This window comes from Catharus ustulatus, chromosome 35, assembly GCF_009819885.2.
Source record: "Catharus ustulatus isolate bCatUst1 chromosome 35, bCatUst1.pri.v2, whole genome shotgun sequence".
NCBI lineage: Eukaryota > Metazoa > Chordata > Aves > Passeriformes > Turdidae > Catharus > Catharus ustulatus.
Window position 1 is genome coordinate 1,163,115 of NC_046255.1, and position 17,252 is coordinate 1,180,366.

General features: G+C 53.7%; 1 protein-coding gene across 1 annotated transcript in view; it reads right to left on the reverse strand.

Moving 5' to 3' along the window:
- LOC117009715 (carnitine O-palmitoyltransferase 1, brain isoform-like) overlaps positions 1-10,625 on the reverse strand; it is a 32,870-nt gene extending 22,245 nt beyond the window's left edge. Inside the window, exons 1-3 of the mRNA XM_033084033.1 lie at positions 10,497-10,625; positions 5,998-6,099; positions 2,741-2,878 (exon numbers count right to left, since the gene is read on the reverse strand). Of these exons, the coding sequence (XP_032939924.1) occupies positions 2,741-2,878; positions 5,998-6,099; positions 10,497-10,625 (369 nt within the window). The remainder of the gene's footprint in view (positions 1-2,740; positions 2,879-5,997; positions 6,100-10,496) is intronic.
- Between the last annotated feature and the right edge of the window lie 6,627 nt (positions 10,626-17,252).

Genomic DNA, 17,252 nt, shown 5'->3' on the forward strand with positions numbered 1-17,252 from the left:
ATCCCAAAAAACCCCAAAACCCAACTGAGAGATCCCAAAAAAACCCAAAATCCCAACTGAGAGATCCCAAAAACCCCAAATCCCAACTGAGAGATCCCAAATCCCAACTGAGAGATCCCAAAAACCCCAAATCCCAACTGAGAGATCCCAAAAACACCAAAAACACCAAAAAACCCCAAAAACCAACTGAGAGACACCAAAAACACCAAAACCCAACTGAGAGATCCCAAAAAAACCCAAATCCCAACTGAGAGACCCCAAAAAAACCCAAATCCCAACTGAGAGATCCCAAAAACCCCAAAACCCAACTGAGAGATCCCAAAAACCCAAAAAACCCCACCTGGGACACCCCAAAACTCCCCTGAGAGATCCCAAAAACACCAAAAACACCAAAAAAACCCCAAAACCCAACTGAGAGATCCCAAAATCCCAACTGAGAGATCCCAAAAACCCCAAAATCCCAACTGAGAGATCCCAAAAACCCAAAATCCAACTGAGAGATCCCAAAAACACCAAAAAAACCCCAAAAAAACCCCAAATCCCAACTGAGAGACCCCAAAATCCCAACTGAGAGATCCCAAAAACCCAACTGAGAGATCCTAAAAAACCCCAAAACCACCAAAAAAACCCCAAAAACCAAACTGAGAGACACCAAAAACCCCAAATCCCAACTGAGAGATCCCAAAAACCCCAAAATCCCAACTGAGAGATCCCAGAAACTCCAAAACCCCACAAAAAACCCCAAATCCCAACTGAGAGATCCCAAACCCAACTGAGAGATCCCAAAAACCCCAAAATCCCAACTGAGAGATCCAAAAAAACCCAAAAAACCCCACCTGGGACACCCCAAAACCCCCCTGAGAAATCCCAAAAACACCAAAAAAACCCAAAAATCCCAACTGAGAGACACCAAAAACGCCAAAATCCCAACTGAGAGATCCTAAAACCCCCAAAATCCCAACTGAGAGATCCTAAAACCCCCAAAATCCCAACTGAGAGATCCCAAAAACAGCAAAACCCCCCCTAAGATATCCCAAAAACCATCTTGAGAGACCCCAAAAAACTCCAAAATCCCAACTGAGAGACCCCAAAACCCAACTGAGAGATTCCAAACCCCACCTGGGACACCCCAAAACCACCCTAAGAGATCCCAAAAACCACCCTGAGAGACCCCAAAACCCAAAAAGAAAACCCTGGAACACCCCAAAATCCCAACTGAGAGATCCCAAAAACCCCAAACCCCCTAAACCTTCACCCAGGACCCCCCAAATCCCCCAAAACCGCCCCAAAATCCCCCAAAATTCCCCAAAATCTCCCCCCAGGACCCTCAAAATCCACCCCAGCCCACCCAGGACCCCTCCCCAATTCCCCAATTCCCCAATTCCCCCAAATGCCCCCAGGACCCCCCAAATCCCCCCCAAATCCCCTCAGGATACCCCAAAATCCCCTCCAGGACCCCTCCCCAATTCCCCACGACCCCCAGAACCCCCCCAGGACCCCCGAAATCCCCCCCAAAACCCCCCCAGGACCCCCCAAATCCCCCCCAAATCCCCCCAGGACCCCTCCCCAACACCCCCAGGACCCCTCCCCAAATTCCCCAAACCCCTCTCACGTAGCTGGGCAGGGTCCAACCCCCCCAAATCCCCCCCAGGACCCCCCAAACCCCCCCAAAATCCCCCCAGGACCCCCCAAATCCCCCCCAGGACCCCTCCCCAAATTCCCCCTCCCCTCTCACGTAGCTGGGCAGGGCCCAACCCCCCCAAATCCCCCCCAAATCCCCTCAGGACCCCTCCCCAAATTCCCAGGACCCCCCAGGACCCCTCCCCACCCCTCCAGGACCCCCCAAATCCCCCCCAGGATCCCCCTAGGACCCCAAATACCCCCCAGGACCCCCCAAAATCCCCCCAAATCCCAACCAGGACCCCTCCCCAAATTCCCAGCCCCCCCCAGAATCCCCCAGGACCCCTCCCCAATTCCTCAGGACCCCCCAGAACCCCCTCAGGAACCCCAGAACCCCCCCCAGGACTCCCCAAATCCCTGCCAAATCCCCCTCAGAACCCCCCAAATTCCCCCAGGACCCCTCCTCAATTCCCCCCAAATCCCCCCCAAACCCCCCCAGGACCCCCCAAATCCCCCCCAGGACCCCCCAATTTCCCCCCAGGACTCCTCCCCACACCCCCAGGACCCCTCCCCAAATTCCCCATCCCCTCTCACATAGCTGGGCAGGGCCCAACCCCCCCAAATCCCCCCCAAATCCCCCCCAAATCCCCCCAGGACCCCTCCCCAACACCCCCAGGACCCCCCAAATCCCCTCCAAATGACCCCAGGACCCCTCAATCCCCCCCAGGACCCCTCCCCAAATTCCCCCAGGACCCCTCCCCACTCCCCCAGGACCCCTCCCCAATTTCCCCTCCCCTCTCACGTAGCTGGGCAGGGTCCAGCCCCCCCAAATCCCCAAATCCCCCCCAGGACCCCTCCCCAAATCCCCCCCAAACCTCCCCAGGACCCCTCCCCAAATTCCCCAGAACCCCCCAGAATCCCCCCAGGACCCCCCAGGACCCCTCCCCAATTCCCCAGGCCCCCTCCCCACCCCCCCAGGACCCCTCCCCAAATTCCCCTCCCCTCTCACGTAGCTGGGCAGGGCCCAACCCCCCCAAATCCCCCCAGGACCCCCCAAATCCCCCCCAGGCCCCCTCCCCACCCCCCCAGGCCCCCTCCCCAAATTCCCCTCCCCTCTCACGTAGCTGGGCAGGGCCCACCCCCTCAGGCTGAGCCATCTCTGGATTTGGGGGCCGGGACCCCCCAGGAAGCTCCGGGCCAGGGGGGGCAGCTCCGAGCCCATCCCCCCCGGGTCCAGGGTCTGCAGGGACTCCACGGCCTGGGGACCCCAAAAACACCCCAAAATTACACCCAGGGACCCCAAAATCACAATCAGAGACACCAAAATTACACTCAGGGACCCCAAAAAATCAACAGGGACCCCAAAATATCAACAGAGACCCCGAAATTCCAGTCAGGGACCCCAAAAACATCATCAGGGACCCCAAAAAAACCCAAAATTACACCCAGGGACCCCAAAATATCAACAGGGACCCCAAAATCATCATCTGGGACCCCAAAATATCATCAGGGACACCAAAATATCATCAGGGACACCCAAAAATCAACAGGGACCCCAAAATATCCACCCAGGGACCCCAAAATCACAGTCAGGGACCTCAAAATCATCATCAGGAACCCCAAAAAAACCCAAAATTACACCCAGGGATCCCCAAAATGAAAACAGGGTCCCCAAAAAATCATCAGGGACCCAAAAATATCATCAGGGACCCCAAAAATCCAACCAGGGACCCCAAAATCACACCCAGGGACCCCCAAAAAATTATCAGGGACCCCAAAAAATTCATCAGGGACCCCAAAATCATCATTAGGGACCCCAAAATTAACTCAGGAACCTCAAAATCACAATCAGGGACCCCAAAAACATCGTCAGAGACCCCAAAATTACACCCAGGGACCCCAAAATATCATCAGGGACCCCAAAAACATCATCAGGGACCCCAAAATATCAACAGAGACCCCGAAATCATCATCAGGGACACCAAAAATCCAACCCCAAACCCCAAAAACCACTCTGGGACCCCCAAAAATCACAATCAGGGACCCCAAAATATCATCAGGGACCCCAAAAATCACAATCAGGGACCCCAAAATATCATCAGGGACCCCAAAAATCACAATCAGGGACCCCAAAATCATCATCAGGGACCCCAAAAATGAAAACAGGGACCCCAAAATCATCATCAGGGACCCCAAAAATGAACACAGGGACCTCAAAATCATCATCAGGGACCCAAAAAACCCAAAATTATACCCAGGGACCCCAAAAACATCATCAGGGACCCCAAGATATCAACAGGGACCCCAAAAAAATCATCAGAGACCCCAAAAAAACAACCAGGGACCCCAAAAAATCACAGTCAGGGACCCCAAAATGAACACAGGGACCCCAAAATTCACTCTGGGACCCCCAAAAAACCCAAAAATCCCACCCAGGGACCCCAAATATACACCCAGGGAACCCAAAAACCAACAGGGGCCCCAAAAATCCCACCCAGGGACCCCCAAAATGAACACAGGGACCCCCCAAAATAATCAGAGACCCAAAAAAATCACACCCAGGGACCCCAAAATCCACCCCCAAACCCCAAAATCACATCCAGGGACCCCAAAAAATCATCAGGGACCCCCAAAAAACCCCAAAAATCCACGCAGAGTCCCCCAAAAAATCATCAGGGACCCCAAAAAAATCAACAGGGACCCCAAAATATCCACCCAGGGATCCCAAAATGAACACAGGGACCCCAAAAATCCACTCAGGGACCCCAAAATCTATTCTGGAACCCCCCAAAAAACCAAAAATCCCACCCAGGGACCCCAAAAACAATCAGGGACCCCCAAAATGAACACAGGGAGCCCAAAAACATCATCAGAGACCCAAAAATATCATCAGGGACTTCAAAATCACCCAGGGACCCCAAAATCATCATCAGGGACCCCAAAAACATCATCAGGGACCCCAAAAAACCCCAAAATTACACACAGGGACCTCAAAAAATAATCAGGAACTTCAAAAAATCAACAGAGAACCCCAAAATATCCACCCAGGGACCCCAAAATGAACTCAGGGACCCCAAAAACATCATCAGGAACCCCAAAATATCAACAGGGACCCCAAAAATGAACACAGGGACCTCAAAATCATCATCAGGGATCCCAAAATCACACTCAGGGACCCCAAAAATCAACAGGGACCCCAAAAAATCATCAAGGACCCCCAAAATTACACCCGGAGACCCCCAAAACCCACTCTGGGAGTCCCAGAAAAACCCAAAAATCCCACTTAAGGACCCCAAATATCCACCCAGGGACCCCCAAAATCCCACTCAGGGACTCCAAAATCCACTCAGGAACCCCCAAAATCACACTCAGGGACCCCGAAATGAACACAGGGACCCCCAAAAATAATCAGGGACCCCTTAATTACACCCAGGGAACCCCAAAATCCACCTCCAAACCCCAAATCACATCCAGGGACCCCAAAAATTACACCCAGGGACCCCAAAAAATCATCAGGGACCCCCAAAAAACCCACTCAGGGTCCCCAAAAAAATCAACAGAGTCCCCAAAATTACACCCAGGGACCCCCAAAATGAACACAGGGACCCCAGAATGAACACAGGGACCCCAAAAAATCATCAGGGACCCCAAAAAAACATCAAGGACCCCCAAAATTACACCCGGGAACCCCAAAAAATCAACAGAGACCCCAAAAAATCAACAAGGACCCCCAAAATCCAACCCCAAACCCCAAAAACCACTCTGGGACCCAAAAAATCACAATCAGGGACCCCAAAAACACAGTCAGGGACCCCAAAAAAACCCAAAATCACACCAGGGACCCCCAAAATCATCATCAGGTTCCCCAAAAATGAAAACAGGGACCCCAAAAAATCAACAGGGACCCCCAAAATGAACACAGGGACCCCCAAAAAACCAAAAAATCCCACTCAGGTACCCCAAAATGAACACAGGGACCCCCAAAAAACCAAAAAATCCCACTCAGGTACCCCAAAATGAACACAGGGACCCCCAAAAAAACCCAAAATTACACACAGGGACCCCAAAAACAACACCAGGGACTCCAAAATCACACTCAGGGAACCCCAAAATCCAACCCCAAACCCCAAAAAATCATCAGGGACCCCAAAATCCCACTCAGGGACCCCCAAAAACTTAACAAGGACCCCCAAAATCCAACCCCAAACCCCAAAATCCCACTCAGGGACCCCAAAAAAACCCCAAAAATCAACAGGGATCCCCAAAATATCCACCCAGGACCCCCCAAATCACATTCAGGGACCCCAAAATCAACACAGGGCCCCCCCAAATCCCCCCCAGGACCCCCCAGACCCCCCCATCCCGCCCCTCCCCCACCTTGCTGACGGTGTCCCGCAGGGGGGGGAGGGGCAGCGCGGGCAGCGCCCCCTGGAGGCTGCGGAGCCCCGGGCGGCGCCCGGCGAACATGCGGACCAGGGCCTGGAACGACCCAAAAACGGCGGAAATCAGCTCAAAATCAGCCCGAAAATAAACCAGAAATAACCCAGAAACAGCCCGAAAATAACCCCAAAATCAGACCAAAAATAACCCAAAAATTGCCCAAAAATAATCCAAAATTAACCCAGAAATAGCCCGAAAATAATTCAAAATAAGCCCCAAAACAGCCCAAAAATAACCCCAAAAATAAATCAAAACCAGCCCAAAATCAGCCCAGAAATAACCCAGAAATAGCCCGAAAATAATCCAAAAACCACAGAAAAATAACACCAAAAATAACCCAGAAAACTCCGAAAATAACCCAGAAATAACTCCAAAATAACCCCAAAATAACCCAGAAATAACCCAAAAATAACCCCAAAATCAGCCCAAAAAGAACCTAAAAATAACCCAAAAAACACAATAAAATAACCCCGAAAATTCCTCGAAATTAACCCAAAACCAGCCCAAAAATAACCTAAAAATAATCCAAATGATCCCGAAATTATCCCAAAATTCCCCCCAAAATTCCTCCCAATCTCCCCAAAATCCCAAAAAATCCCAAAAAATCCCCCCAGGACCCCCCAAAATCCCAAAAATCCCCCCAAAATCCCAAAAATCCCCCAAAAATCCCCAGAAATCCCAAAAAATCCCCAATAATCCCCCCAGGACCCCCCAAAATCCAAAAAACTTCCCCAAAAATAAAAAAAAAATCCCCCCAAAATCCCCAAAAATCCCCTCAGGACCCCCCAAAATCCAAAAAAATCCCCTCAAATTCCCCCAAAACCCCCCAAAATCCCCCCCCAGAACCCCCCAAAATCCCAAAAACTCCCCCAAAAATCCCCCAAAAATCCCCCTCAGGACCCCCCAAAATCCCAAAATTTTCCCCCATGACCCCCAAAATCTCCCACAGAACCCCCAAAATACCCCCAGGGCCCCCCAAAATCCCAAAAAATCCCTCCCAGGATCCCCCAAAATCCCAAAAAATCCCCAGAAATTCCCCCAGGACCCCCCAAAATCCCAAAAAATCCCCCCAAATCCTCCCCAAACCCCCTCAGGACCACCCCAAAATCCCAAAAAATCCCCCCAAAAATCCCTCCCAGGACCCCCCAAAATCCCAAAAATCCCCCTCAGGACCCCAAAAATCCCCAAAAATCCCCCAAAATCCCCCCAAAATCCCAAAAATCCCCCTCAGGACCACCCCAAAATCCCAAAAAATCCCCCAAAAAATCCCCAAAAATCCCCCCAGAACCCCCCAAAAATACCAAAAAATCCCCCCAGGACCCCCCAAAACCCCAAAATTCCCTCAAAAATCCCCCAAAAATCCCTCGAAAATCCCCCCCCGAACCCCCCAAAATCCCAAAAAATCCCCCAAAAATCCCCCTCAAATTCCCCCAGAACCCCTCAAATCCCCAAAAATTCCCCCCCAGGACCCCCAAAATCTCCTCAGGACCCCCCAAAATCCCAAAAAATCCCAAAAAATCCCCCCAAAATCCCCATAAATCCCCCCAAAATCCCCCCAAATCCCCTCAGAACCCCCCAAAATTTCCCCCCCAGGACCCCCCAAACCCCCTCCCCCCCCCCCCACGTACCACCCAGATTTTGGGGGGGGGTCCGGGCCCCCCCAGGGCCCCCCCGGAGCCGCCCAGGAGCAGCAGCAGCCGCAGCCCCAGGCGCAGGATCAGCCCCAGCAGCAGCCACAGCCCCGAGGAGAAAAGGAGCAGGGCCAGGGGGGAGCGGAGCCCCCCGGGCACCCAGGGGCTGGGGAACCCCCAAATCCCCATCAGACCCCAAAAATCCACATCAGGAAATCCAAAAACCCCCAAATCCACCCCAAAAACCCCAAAATCCCCCCAAAATCCACCCCAAAACCCTCAAAATCCACACCAGGAACCCAAAAATCCAGCCCAGGAAACCCAAAATCCCAAAATCCCCCCAAAATCCACCCCAAAAACCCCCAAAAATCCCGCCAAAATCCAGCCCGGGAATCCCAAAAAACCCAAAATTCACCCCAAAATCCAGACCAGGAACCCCCAAATACCCCCCAAATCCAGACCAGGAATACCAAAAACCCCAAAATCCACCACAAAACCCCCAATATCCACCCCCAAAACCCCCAAAATCCCCCAAAAATCCAGACCAGGAACCTGAAAATCCAGACTAGGACCCCCAAAAACCCCAAAAATCGACCCCAAAAACCCCAAAATCCCCCCAAAATCCACCCCAAAACCCTCAAAATCCACACCAGGAACTCCAAAATCCACCCCAAAAACCCCAAAAATCCACCCCAAGACCCCCAAAATCCCAAAATCCCCCCAAAATCCATCCCTGAACCCCAGAAATCCATCCCAGACCCCCCCAAACCCCCAAAAATCCATCTTGGGAACCCCAAAACCCCAAAAATCCACCCCAGAATCCCCAAAATCCCCCTCAGAACCCCAAAATCCCTCTTAGAACCCCAAAATACAACCCTGAACCCCAAAAATCCACCCCAGATCCCCCCAAAACCCAAAAATCCCCCCAAAATCCAAACCTGAACCCCAAAATCCATCCTGGGACCCCCAAAATCCATCCCAGGAACCCCAAAATCCACCCTGGGACCCCCAAAATCCCCCTGAGAACCCCAAAATCCAGGCCAGGAACCCCCAAAAAACCCAAAAATCCATCCCAGACCCCCCCAAAAACCCCCAAAATCCATCTTGGGACCCCCAAAAATTCACCCTTGAATCCCAAAAATCCACCCTGGGACCCCCAAAATCCATCTCAGACTCCCCAAAATCCCCCTTAGAACCCCAAAAAATTCATCCCAGAACCCCAAAATCCACCCCAAAAACCCCAAAAATCCCCAAAAATTCCCCCAAATCCCCCCCAGGACCCCCCAAAATCCCCTCAGGACCCCCCCAAAACCCCAAAATCCACCCTGGGACCCCCAAAAATCCCAAAAAATCCCCCCAAAATCCCCCCAAGGACCCCAAAAATCCACCCCAGACCCCCCCAAATCCACCCCAGACCCCCCAAAACCCCAAAATCCCCCTCCCCATTTTTGGGTCCCTCCCTTTTTTCCCCTCCCTATAAATTCAGAAAATTTTTGAGGACCCTCCCCGGGGGTTTTTGGGACCCCTCCCGACTTTGGGGACCCCCCCCAGATTTTTGGGGACCCCCCCCCCAGATTTTTTAGGATTTTGGGACCCCCTCACCTGTGGGGCAGCCCCCTGGAGATGGCCCCAATCAGCCCCAGGGAGGGGTCGGGTCCGAGGGCGTGGCAGAGCCCCAGAGCGCCCCCCAGAAACAGCCAGGAGCGGGGTCCGGCGGGGTGCGTCTGGGGGAGCCCAAAATCACATCGGGACCCCAAAAATCACATCGGGACCCCAAAAATCCCCCCAAAACCCCAAAAAAATCCCAAAAATCCACCCCAAAAACAGCCAGGAGCGGGGTCCGGCGGGGTGCGTCTGGGGGAGCCCAAAAATTGAACTGGGCACCCCAAAGACCCCCAGGACAACAAAAATCCCCAAAAAAATCCCAAAAAAATAACAAAAATCCCCCAAAAAATCGCAAAAATCCCCAGAAAAATCCCAAAAAAAATCCCAAAAAAAATCCCAAAAAATCACAAAATAATCCCAAAAAAATCCCCAAAAAAATCACAAAATAATCCCCAAAAAATCTCAAAAAAATAAAAAAAAAATCCAAAAAAAATCCCAAAAAATCAAAAAAAATTTCCCAAAAAATCCCAAAAAAAATCCCAAAAAAATCCCCAAAAAATCCCAAAAAATCCCAAAAAAATTTAAAAAAAAATCCCAAAAAATCCCTAAAAAATCCCCAAAAAATCACAAAAAAATCCCAAAAATCCCCCCAAAAAATCCCAAAAAAATCCCAAAAACCCCCCAAAGAATCCCAAAAAATCCCCAAAAAATCCCAAAAAAATCACTAAAATCCCCAAAAAAATCCCAAAAATCTGCCCTGGAATCTCAAATTTTTTGACTCCCCCTCCCCATTTTTGACCCCCCCCTCCCCATTTTCGGTCCCCCCTCCCCATTTCGTGTCCCCCCTCCCCATTTCTGTTCCCCCCTCCCCATTTTTGACTCCCCCTCCCCATTTTTACCCCCAGTCTCCGCAGTCTCCTCGGGGCCGAGTTCAGGATCCCCCTCCCCATTTTTTAGGATCCCCCTCCCCATTTCCATGTCCCCCCTCCCCATTTTTGTTCCCCCCTCCCCATTTTGGACCCCCCCTCCCCATTTTTACCCCCAGTCTCCGCAGTCTCCTCGGGGCCGAGTTCAGGATTCCCCTCCCCATTTCCATGTCCCCCCTCCCCATTTCCATGTCCCCCCTCCCCATTTTAGGATCCCCCTCCCCATTTTTTGTTCCCCCCTCCCCATTTTCGCCCCCCCCCTCCCCATTTTTACCCCCAGTCTCCGCAGTCTCCTCGGGGCCGAGTTCAGGATTCCCCTCCCCAGATGTTTCAGCGGCCCCGGCTCAGGGGGGAGCCCCCCCAGGGACCCCCCGAAAGCGCCCACGACAGCGGCCTCGGCCATCTGGGGAACCCCAAAATCCTGAACCCCAAAATCCCAAATCCCAAATCTGGGGGGACAGGGAACCCCAAAATCCCAGACCCCAAATCTGGGACCCCAAAGTCCAGAAACCCAACAGAGAACCCCAAAATCCCAGACCCCAAATCTGGGACCTCAAAATCTGGGACCCCAAATCTGGGACCCCAAAATCCCAGACCCCAAAATCCCGAACCCCAAATCTGGGGGGACAGGGAACCCCAAAATCCCAAATCCCAAATCTGGGGGGACAGGGAACCGCAAAATCCTGAACCCAAATCTGAAACCCCAAAATCCTGAACCCCAAATCTGGGGGGACACGGGAACCCCAAATCCTGAATCCCAAACCTGGGGGGAACCCCAAAATCCTGAACCCCAAATCTGGGGGGACAGGGGACCCCAAAATCCCAAATCTGGGGGGACAGGGAACCCCAAAATCCTGAACCCCAAATCTCAGAGCCCAAATCTGGGACCCCAAAATCCCAGACCCCAAAATATGGGGGGACAGGGAACCCCAAAATCCTGAACCCCAAATCCGGGACCCCAAATCCCAGATCCCAAAATCCCGGACCCCAAAACCCCAAACCCCAAAATCCCAGAAAATCTGGGACCCCAAAATCCCAGACCCCAAAATCCCGAACCCCAAATCTGGGGGGGACAGGGAACCCCAAAATCCCAGACCCCAAATCTGGGATCCCAAATTCGGGACCCCAAAATCCCAGACCTTAAATCTGGGGGGGGGACACAGGACCCCCCAAATCCACCCCAAATCCATCGGGACCCCAAAATTCCACCCAAAAAATCCATCAGGACCCCCCAAATTCACCCCAAAATCCATCAGGACCCCCCAAAATCCATTGGGACCCCCCAAACTCGGCCCAAAAATCCATCAGGACCCCCCAAATCAACCCCAAATCTATTAGGGACCCCCCCAAATCTATCAAGACCCCAAAATTCCACCCCAAAAATCCATTGGGACCCCCCAAATCCACCCCAAATTCCATCAGGACCCTCCAAAATCCATCGGGACCCCCCAAACTCGGCCCTAAATCCTTTGGGACCCCCCAAATCCGCCCCAAATTCCATCGGGACCCCCCAAATCCACCCCAAAACCCATCCAGACCCCCCAAACTCGGCCCCAAAATCCATCGGGACCCCCCAAAATTCCGCCCCAAATCCCCCTAGGACCCCCCAAATTCCATCGGGACCCCCAGAACTCGGCCCTAAATCCTTTGGGACCCCCCAAATGCACCCCAAATCCATCGGGATCCCCCAAAATCCACCCGGGACCCCCCAAACTCTGCCCCAAAATCCATCAGGACCCCCAAATACGCCCCAAATCCCACTAGGACCCCCCAAATCCACCCCAAAATCCATCGGGACCCCCCAAACTCGGCCCCAAAATCCATCGGGACCCCAAAATTTCACCCCAAATCCATTGGGACCCCCCCAAAATTCCGCCCCAAATCCCCCCAGGACCCCCAAATTCCATCGGGACCCCCTAAATCCACCCCAAAATCCATTGGGACCCCAAAATTTCACCCCCAAATCCACCCAGGACCCCCAAAAATCCACCCAGGACCCCCCAAATTCCATCAGGACCCCCAAATCCACCCCAAAATCCTTTGGGACCCCCCAAATCCAACCCCAAATCCATCTGGGACCCCCCAAATCCCACCAGGACCCCCCAAATCCACCCCAAATTCCATTTGGACCCCCCAAATCCCCCCAGGATCCCCCAAACTCGTCCCTAAATCCTTTGGGACCCCCCAAATCGGCCCCAAAATCCACCCAGGACCCCCCAAATCCACCTCAAATCCATCAGGACCCCCCAAAATTCATCGAGACCCCCCCAAATCCACCCCAAATCCCCCCAAATCCCCCCCAAACCCATCGTGACCCCCCCAAATCCCCCCCAAATCCACCCCAAATCCACCCCAACTCCCCCCAGGACCCCGCAAACCCATCGTGACCCCCCCCCCAAATCCCCTCCCCTCCCCCACCCGCGATGCTCTGCCCCTCCCCCACCCCCACGGGGGGATTTCGATCCGCCCCTCCCCCCCACTTTCCCTTCCCGACAGCCCCCGCGAGGGTCGATATTGTGGTGGGGGAGGGGCTGTGGGGGTGGGGGAGGGGCTGGGGGGGGGGGTCCCTCGGTCCCTCCCCCACCCTCCCCTCCCCTCCCCCCCCTCACCTCGGAGCAGCCGCGGGCTCGGAGCGCGGGGTGGGGGAGGGGAAGGTTTCGGGATTTTGGGGAGGGGTCCCCGATGCGATGGGGGGGGAGGGGGGAGGGGGGATTTTGGGGAGGGGTCTCCCCGATTTTTTGGGGGGGTTTGGGGACCCCCCGAGGCCGAGGATGCTGCGGAGGAGGAGGCGGGAGCGGCCCCTCCCCCACCCCGCTCTGCCCCTCCCCCCGCGGGGCGGGGAAAGGCAAAACCAGCGGGGGGGGAGGGGACAGCCCGGAATGAGGGAGGGGACACTGGGGACATTCTGGGGACACTGGGGGGACACTGAGGTGACACTGGGGACACTGAGGGGCACTGGGGGGACACTGGGGGGGCACTGGGGGGACAATAAGGTGACACTGATGACACTGGGGGTGGCACTGGGGTGACAATAAGGGGACACCGAGGTAACACTGAGGTGACACTGAGAGCACTGGTGACACTGGGGACACTGAGGGGACACTGTGGGGGGCGCTGGTGACACTGGGGTGACAGTAAGGTGACAATAAGGTGACACTGGGAGACATTGAGGGGCACTGGGGGGACACTGGTTGACACTGGGGGACACTGGGGTGACATTCATGACACTGGGGGGAGCACTGGTGACACTGGGGGGATACTGGGGACAGTGGGGGACACTGGGGGGACACTCAGGTGACACTGGGGGGACATTGATGACACTGGGGGGACACTGGGGGGACACTGGGGGACACTGAGGTGACAATAAGGTGACACTGGGGACACTGGGGTGACAATAAGGTGACACTGGGGACACTGGGGGAACAGTGGGGGGCACTGGTGACACTGGGGGGACAATAAGGTGACAATAAGGTGACACTGGGGGGACACTGGGGTGACACTGGGGACACTGGGGGGACACTGGGATGACAATAAGGTGACACTAGGGTGACACTGGGGTGACATTAATGACACTGGGCGCACTGGGGGGGCACTGGGGTGACAATAAGGTGACACTGATGACACAGGGGCACTGGGGTCCACTGGTGACACTGGGGTGACACTGGGGACACTGAGGTGACACTGGGGGTGACACTGAGGTGACACTGGGGACACTGAGGGGCACTGGGGGGCACTGAGGTGACACTAGGGTGACACTAGGGTGACACTGGGAGGGCACTGGGGGACATTCTTGGGACACTGGGGGGACATTGGTGACACTGGGGGGACAATAAGGTGACAATAAGGTGACACTGGGGGGACACTGGGGGGACACTGGGATGACAATAAGGTGACACTGGGTGACACTGGGGTGACATTAATGACACTGGGGCACTGGGGTGACGTTGATGACACCGACGTGACACCGAGGTGACACTGAGGGCACTGGGGTGACAATAAGGTGACCATAAGGTGACAATAAGGTGACACTGGGGGGCACTGATGACACTGGGGGGCACTGGGGTGACACTGGGGTGACATTGATGACACTGAGGTGACACCGAGGTGACACTGATGACACTGGGGTGACCATAAGGTGACAATAAGGTGACACCGAGGTGACACTGAGGTGCCACTGGGAACACTGGGGTGACGTTGGTGACACTGAGGTGACACTGATGACGCTGGGGGCACTGGGGTGACAATAAGGTGACACTGGGGTGACAATAAGGTGACACTGATGACACTGGGGGGCACTGGGGTGACAATAAGGTGACACTGGGGGGACACTGGGGTGACACTGATGACACTGGGGGCACTGGGGTGACAATAAGGTGACACTGGGGGCACTGGGGTGACAATAAGGTGACACCGAGGTGACACTGATGACGCTGGGGGCACTGGGGTGACAATAAGGTGACAGTAAGGTGACAATAAGGTGACACTGAGGTGACACCGGGGGGGTCTCAGCCGGCAGCGCCTCCTCCCGCCCCCCCCATCCCCCGCACCGGGGCGGTGACAATGACAGTGACACCGGTACCGGGGTTGGGAGAGACCGGGGGGGACAGGGACCCCAGAGACCCCAGTGACAGTGACACAGTGACAGGGACAGTGACACAGTGACAGTGACACAGTGACAGTGACACAGTGACAGTGACACAGTGACAGTGACACCGGTACCGGGGTTGGGAGAGACAGGAGGGGACAGGAGAGAAACCCCAGAGACCCCAGTGACAGTGACACAGTGACAGGGACAGTGACAGGGACAGGGACACAGTGACAGGGACAGTGACACAGTGACAGTGACACAGTGACAATGACAGTGACACCGGTACCGGGGTTGGGAGAGACCGGAGGGGACAGGGACCCCCAGTGACAATGACAGTGACACAGTGACAGTGACACAGTGACAGTGACACAATGACAGTGACAGTGACACAATGACAGTGACACAATGACAGTGACAGTGACACAATGACAGTGACACAGTGACAGTGACAGTGACACAGTGACAGTGACACAATGACAGTGACAGTGACACAATGACAGTGACACAATGACAGTGACAGTGACACAATGACAGTGACACAGTGACAGTGACAGTGACACAGTGACAGTGACACAGTGACAGTGACACAGTGACAGTGACAGTGACACAATGACAGTGACACAATGACAGTGACAGTGACACAATGACAGTGACACAGTGACAGTGACAGTGACAGTGACACAATGACAGTGACACAATGACAGTGACAGTGACACAATGACAGTGACACAGTGACAGTGACACAGTGACAGTGACAGTGACACAGTGACAGTGACACAGTGACAGTGACACAGTGACAGTGACAGTGACAGTGACACAGGGACACAGTGACACAGTGACAGTGACAGTGACACAGTGACAGTGACACAGTGACAGTGACAGTGACACAGTGACAATGACAGTGACACAGGGACAGTGACACAGTGACAGTGACACAGTGACAGTGACACAGTGACAGGGACAGTGACAGTGACACAGGGACAGTGACAGGGACACAGTGATAGTGACAATGACAGTGACAGTGACACAGTGACACAGTGACACAGTGACAGTGACAGTGACACAGTGACAGTGACAGTGACACAGTGACAGTGACACAATGACAGTGACAGTGACAGTGACACAGTGACACAGTGACAGTGACAGTGACACAGTGACAGTGACACAGTGACAGTGACAGTGACAGTGACAGTGACACAGTGACAGTGACAGTGACACAGTGACAGTGACAATGACACAGTGACAGTGACACAGTGACAGTGACAGTGACACAGTGACAGTGACACAGTGACACAGGGACACAGGGACACAGGGACACAGTGACAGTGACACAGTGACAGTGACACAGTGACAATGACAGTGACAGTGACACAGTGACACAGTGACAGTGACAGTGACACAGTGACAGTGACAGTGACAGTGACACAGTGACAGTGACACAGTGACAGTGACAGGGACAGTGACAGTGACACAGACAGTGACACAGTGACAGTGACAGGGACAGTGACAGTGACACAGTGACACAGACAGTGACACAGTGACAGTGACAGTGACACAGTGACAGTGACAGTGACAGTGACACAGTGACAGTGACAGTGACACAGTGACAGTGACACAGTGACAGTGACACAGTGACAGTGACAATGACAGTGACACAGTGACAGTGACAGTGACAGTGACACAGTGACAGTGACAGTGACAGTGACACAGTGACGGTGACAGTGACACAGTGACAGTGACACAGTGACAGTGACAGTGACACAGTGACAGTGACAGTGACAGTGACAGTGACAATGACAGTGACACAGTGACACAGTGACAGTGACAGTGACACAGGGACAGTGACACAGTGACAGTGACAGTGACAATGACAGTGACACAGTGACAGTGACAGTGACACAGTGACAGTGACACAGTGACAGTGACACAGTGACAGTGACAGTGACAGTGACAGTGACAATGACAGTGACACAGTGACAGTGACACAGTGACAGTGACAGTGACACAGTGACAGTGACACAGTGACAGTGACACAGTGACAGTGACAGTGACAGTGACAATGACAGTGACACAGTGACAGTGACACAGGGACAGTGACAGTGACAATGACAGTGACACAGGGACAGTGACAGTGACACAGTGACAGTGACAGTGACAGTGACACAGTGACAATGACAGTGACAGTGACAGTGACACAGTGACAGTGACAGTGACACAGTGACAGTGACACAGTGACAGTGACACAGGGACAGTGACAGTGACACAGTGACAGTGACACAGTGACAGTGACAGTGACAGTGACACAGTGACAGTGACACAGTGACAGTGACAGTGACAATGACAGTGACACAGGGACAGTGACACAGTGACACAGTGACAGTGACACAGTGACAGTGACAGTGACACAGTGACAGTGACAGTGACAATGACAGTGACACAGGG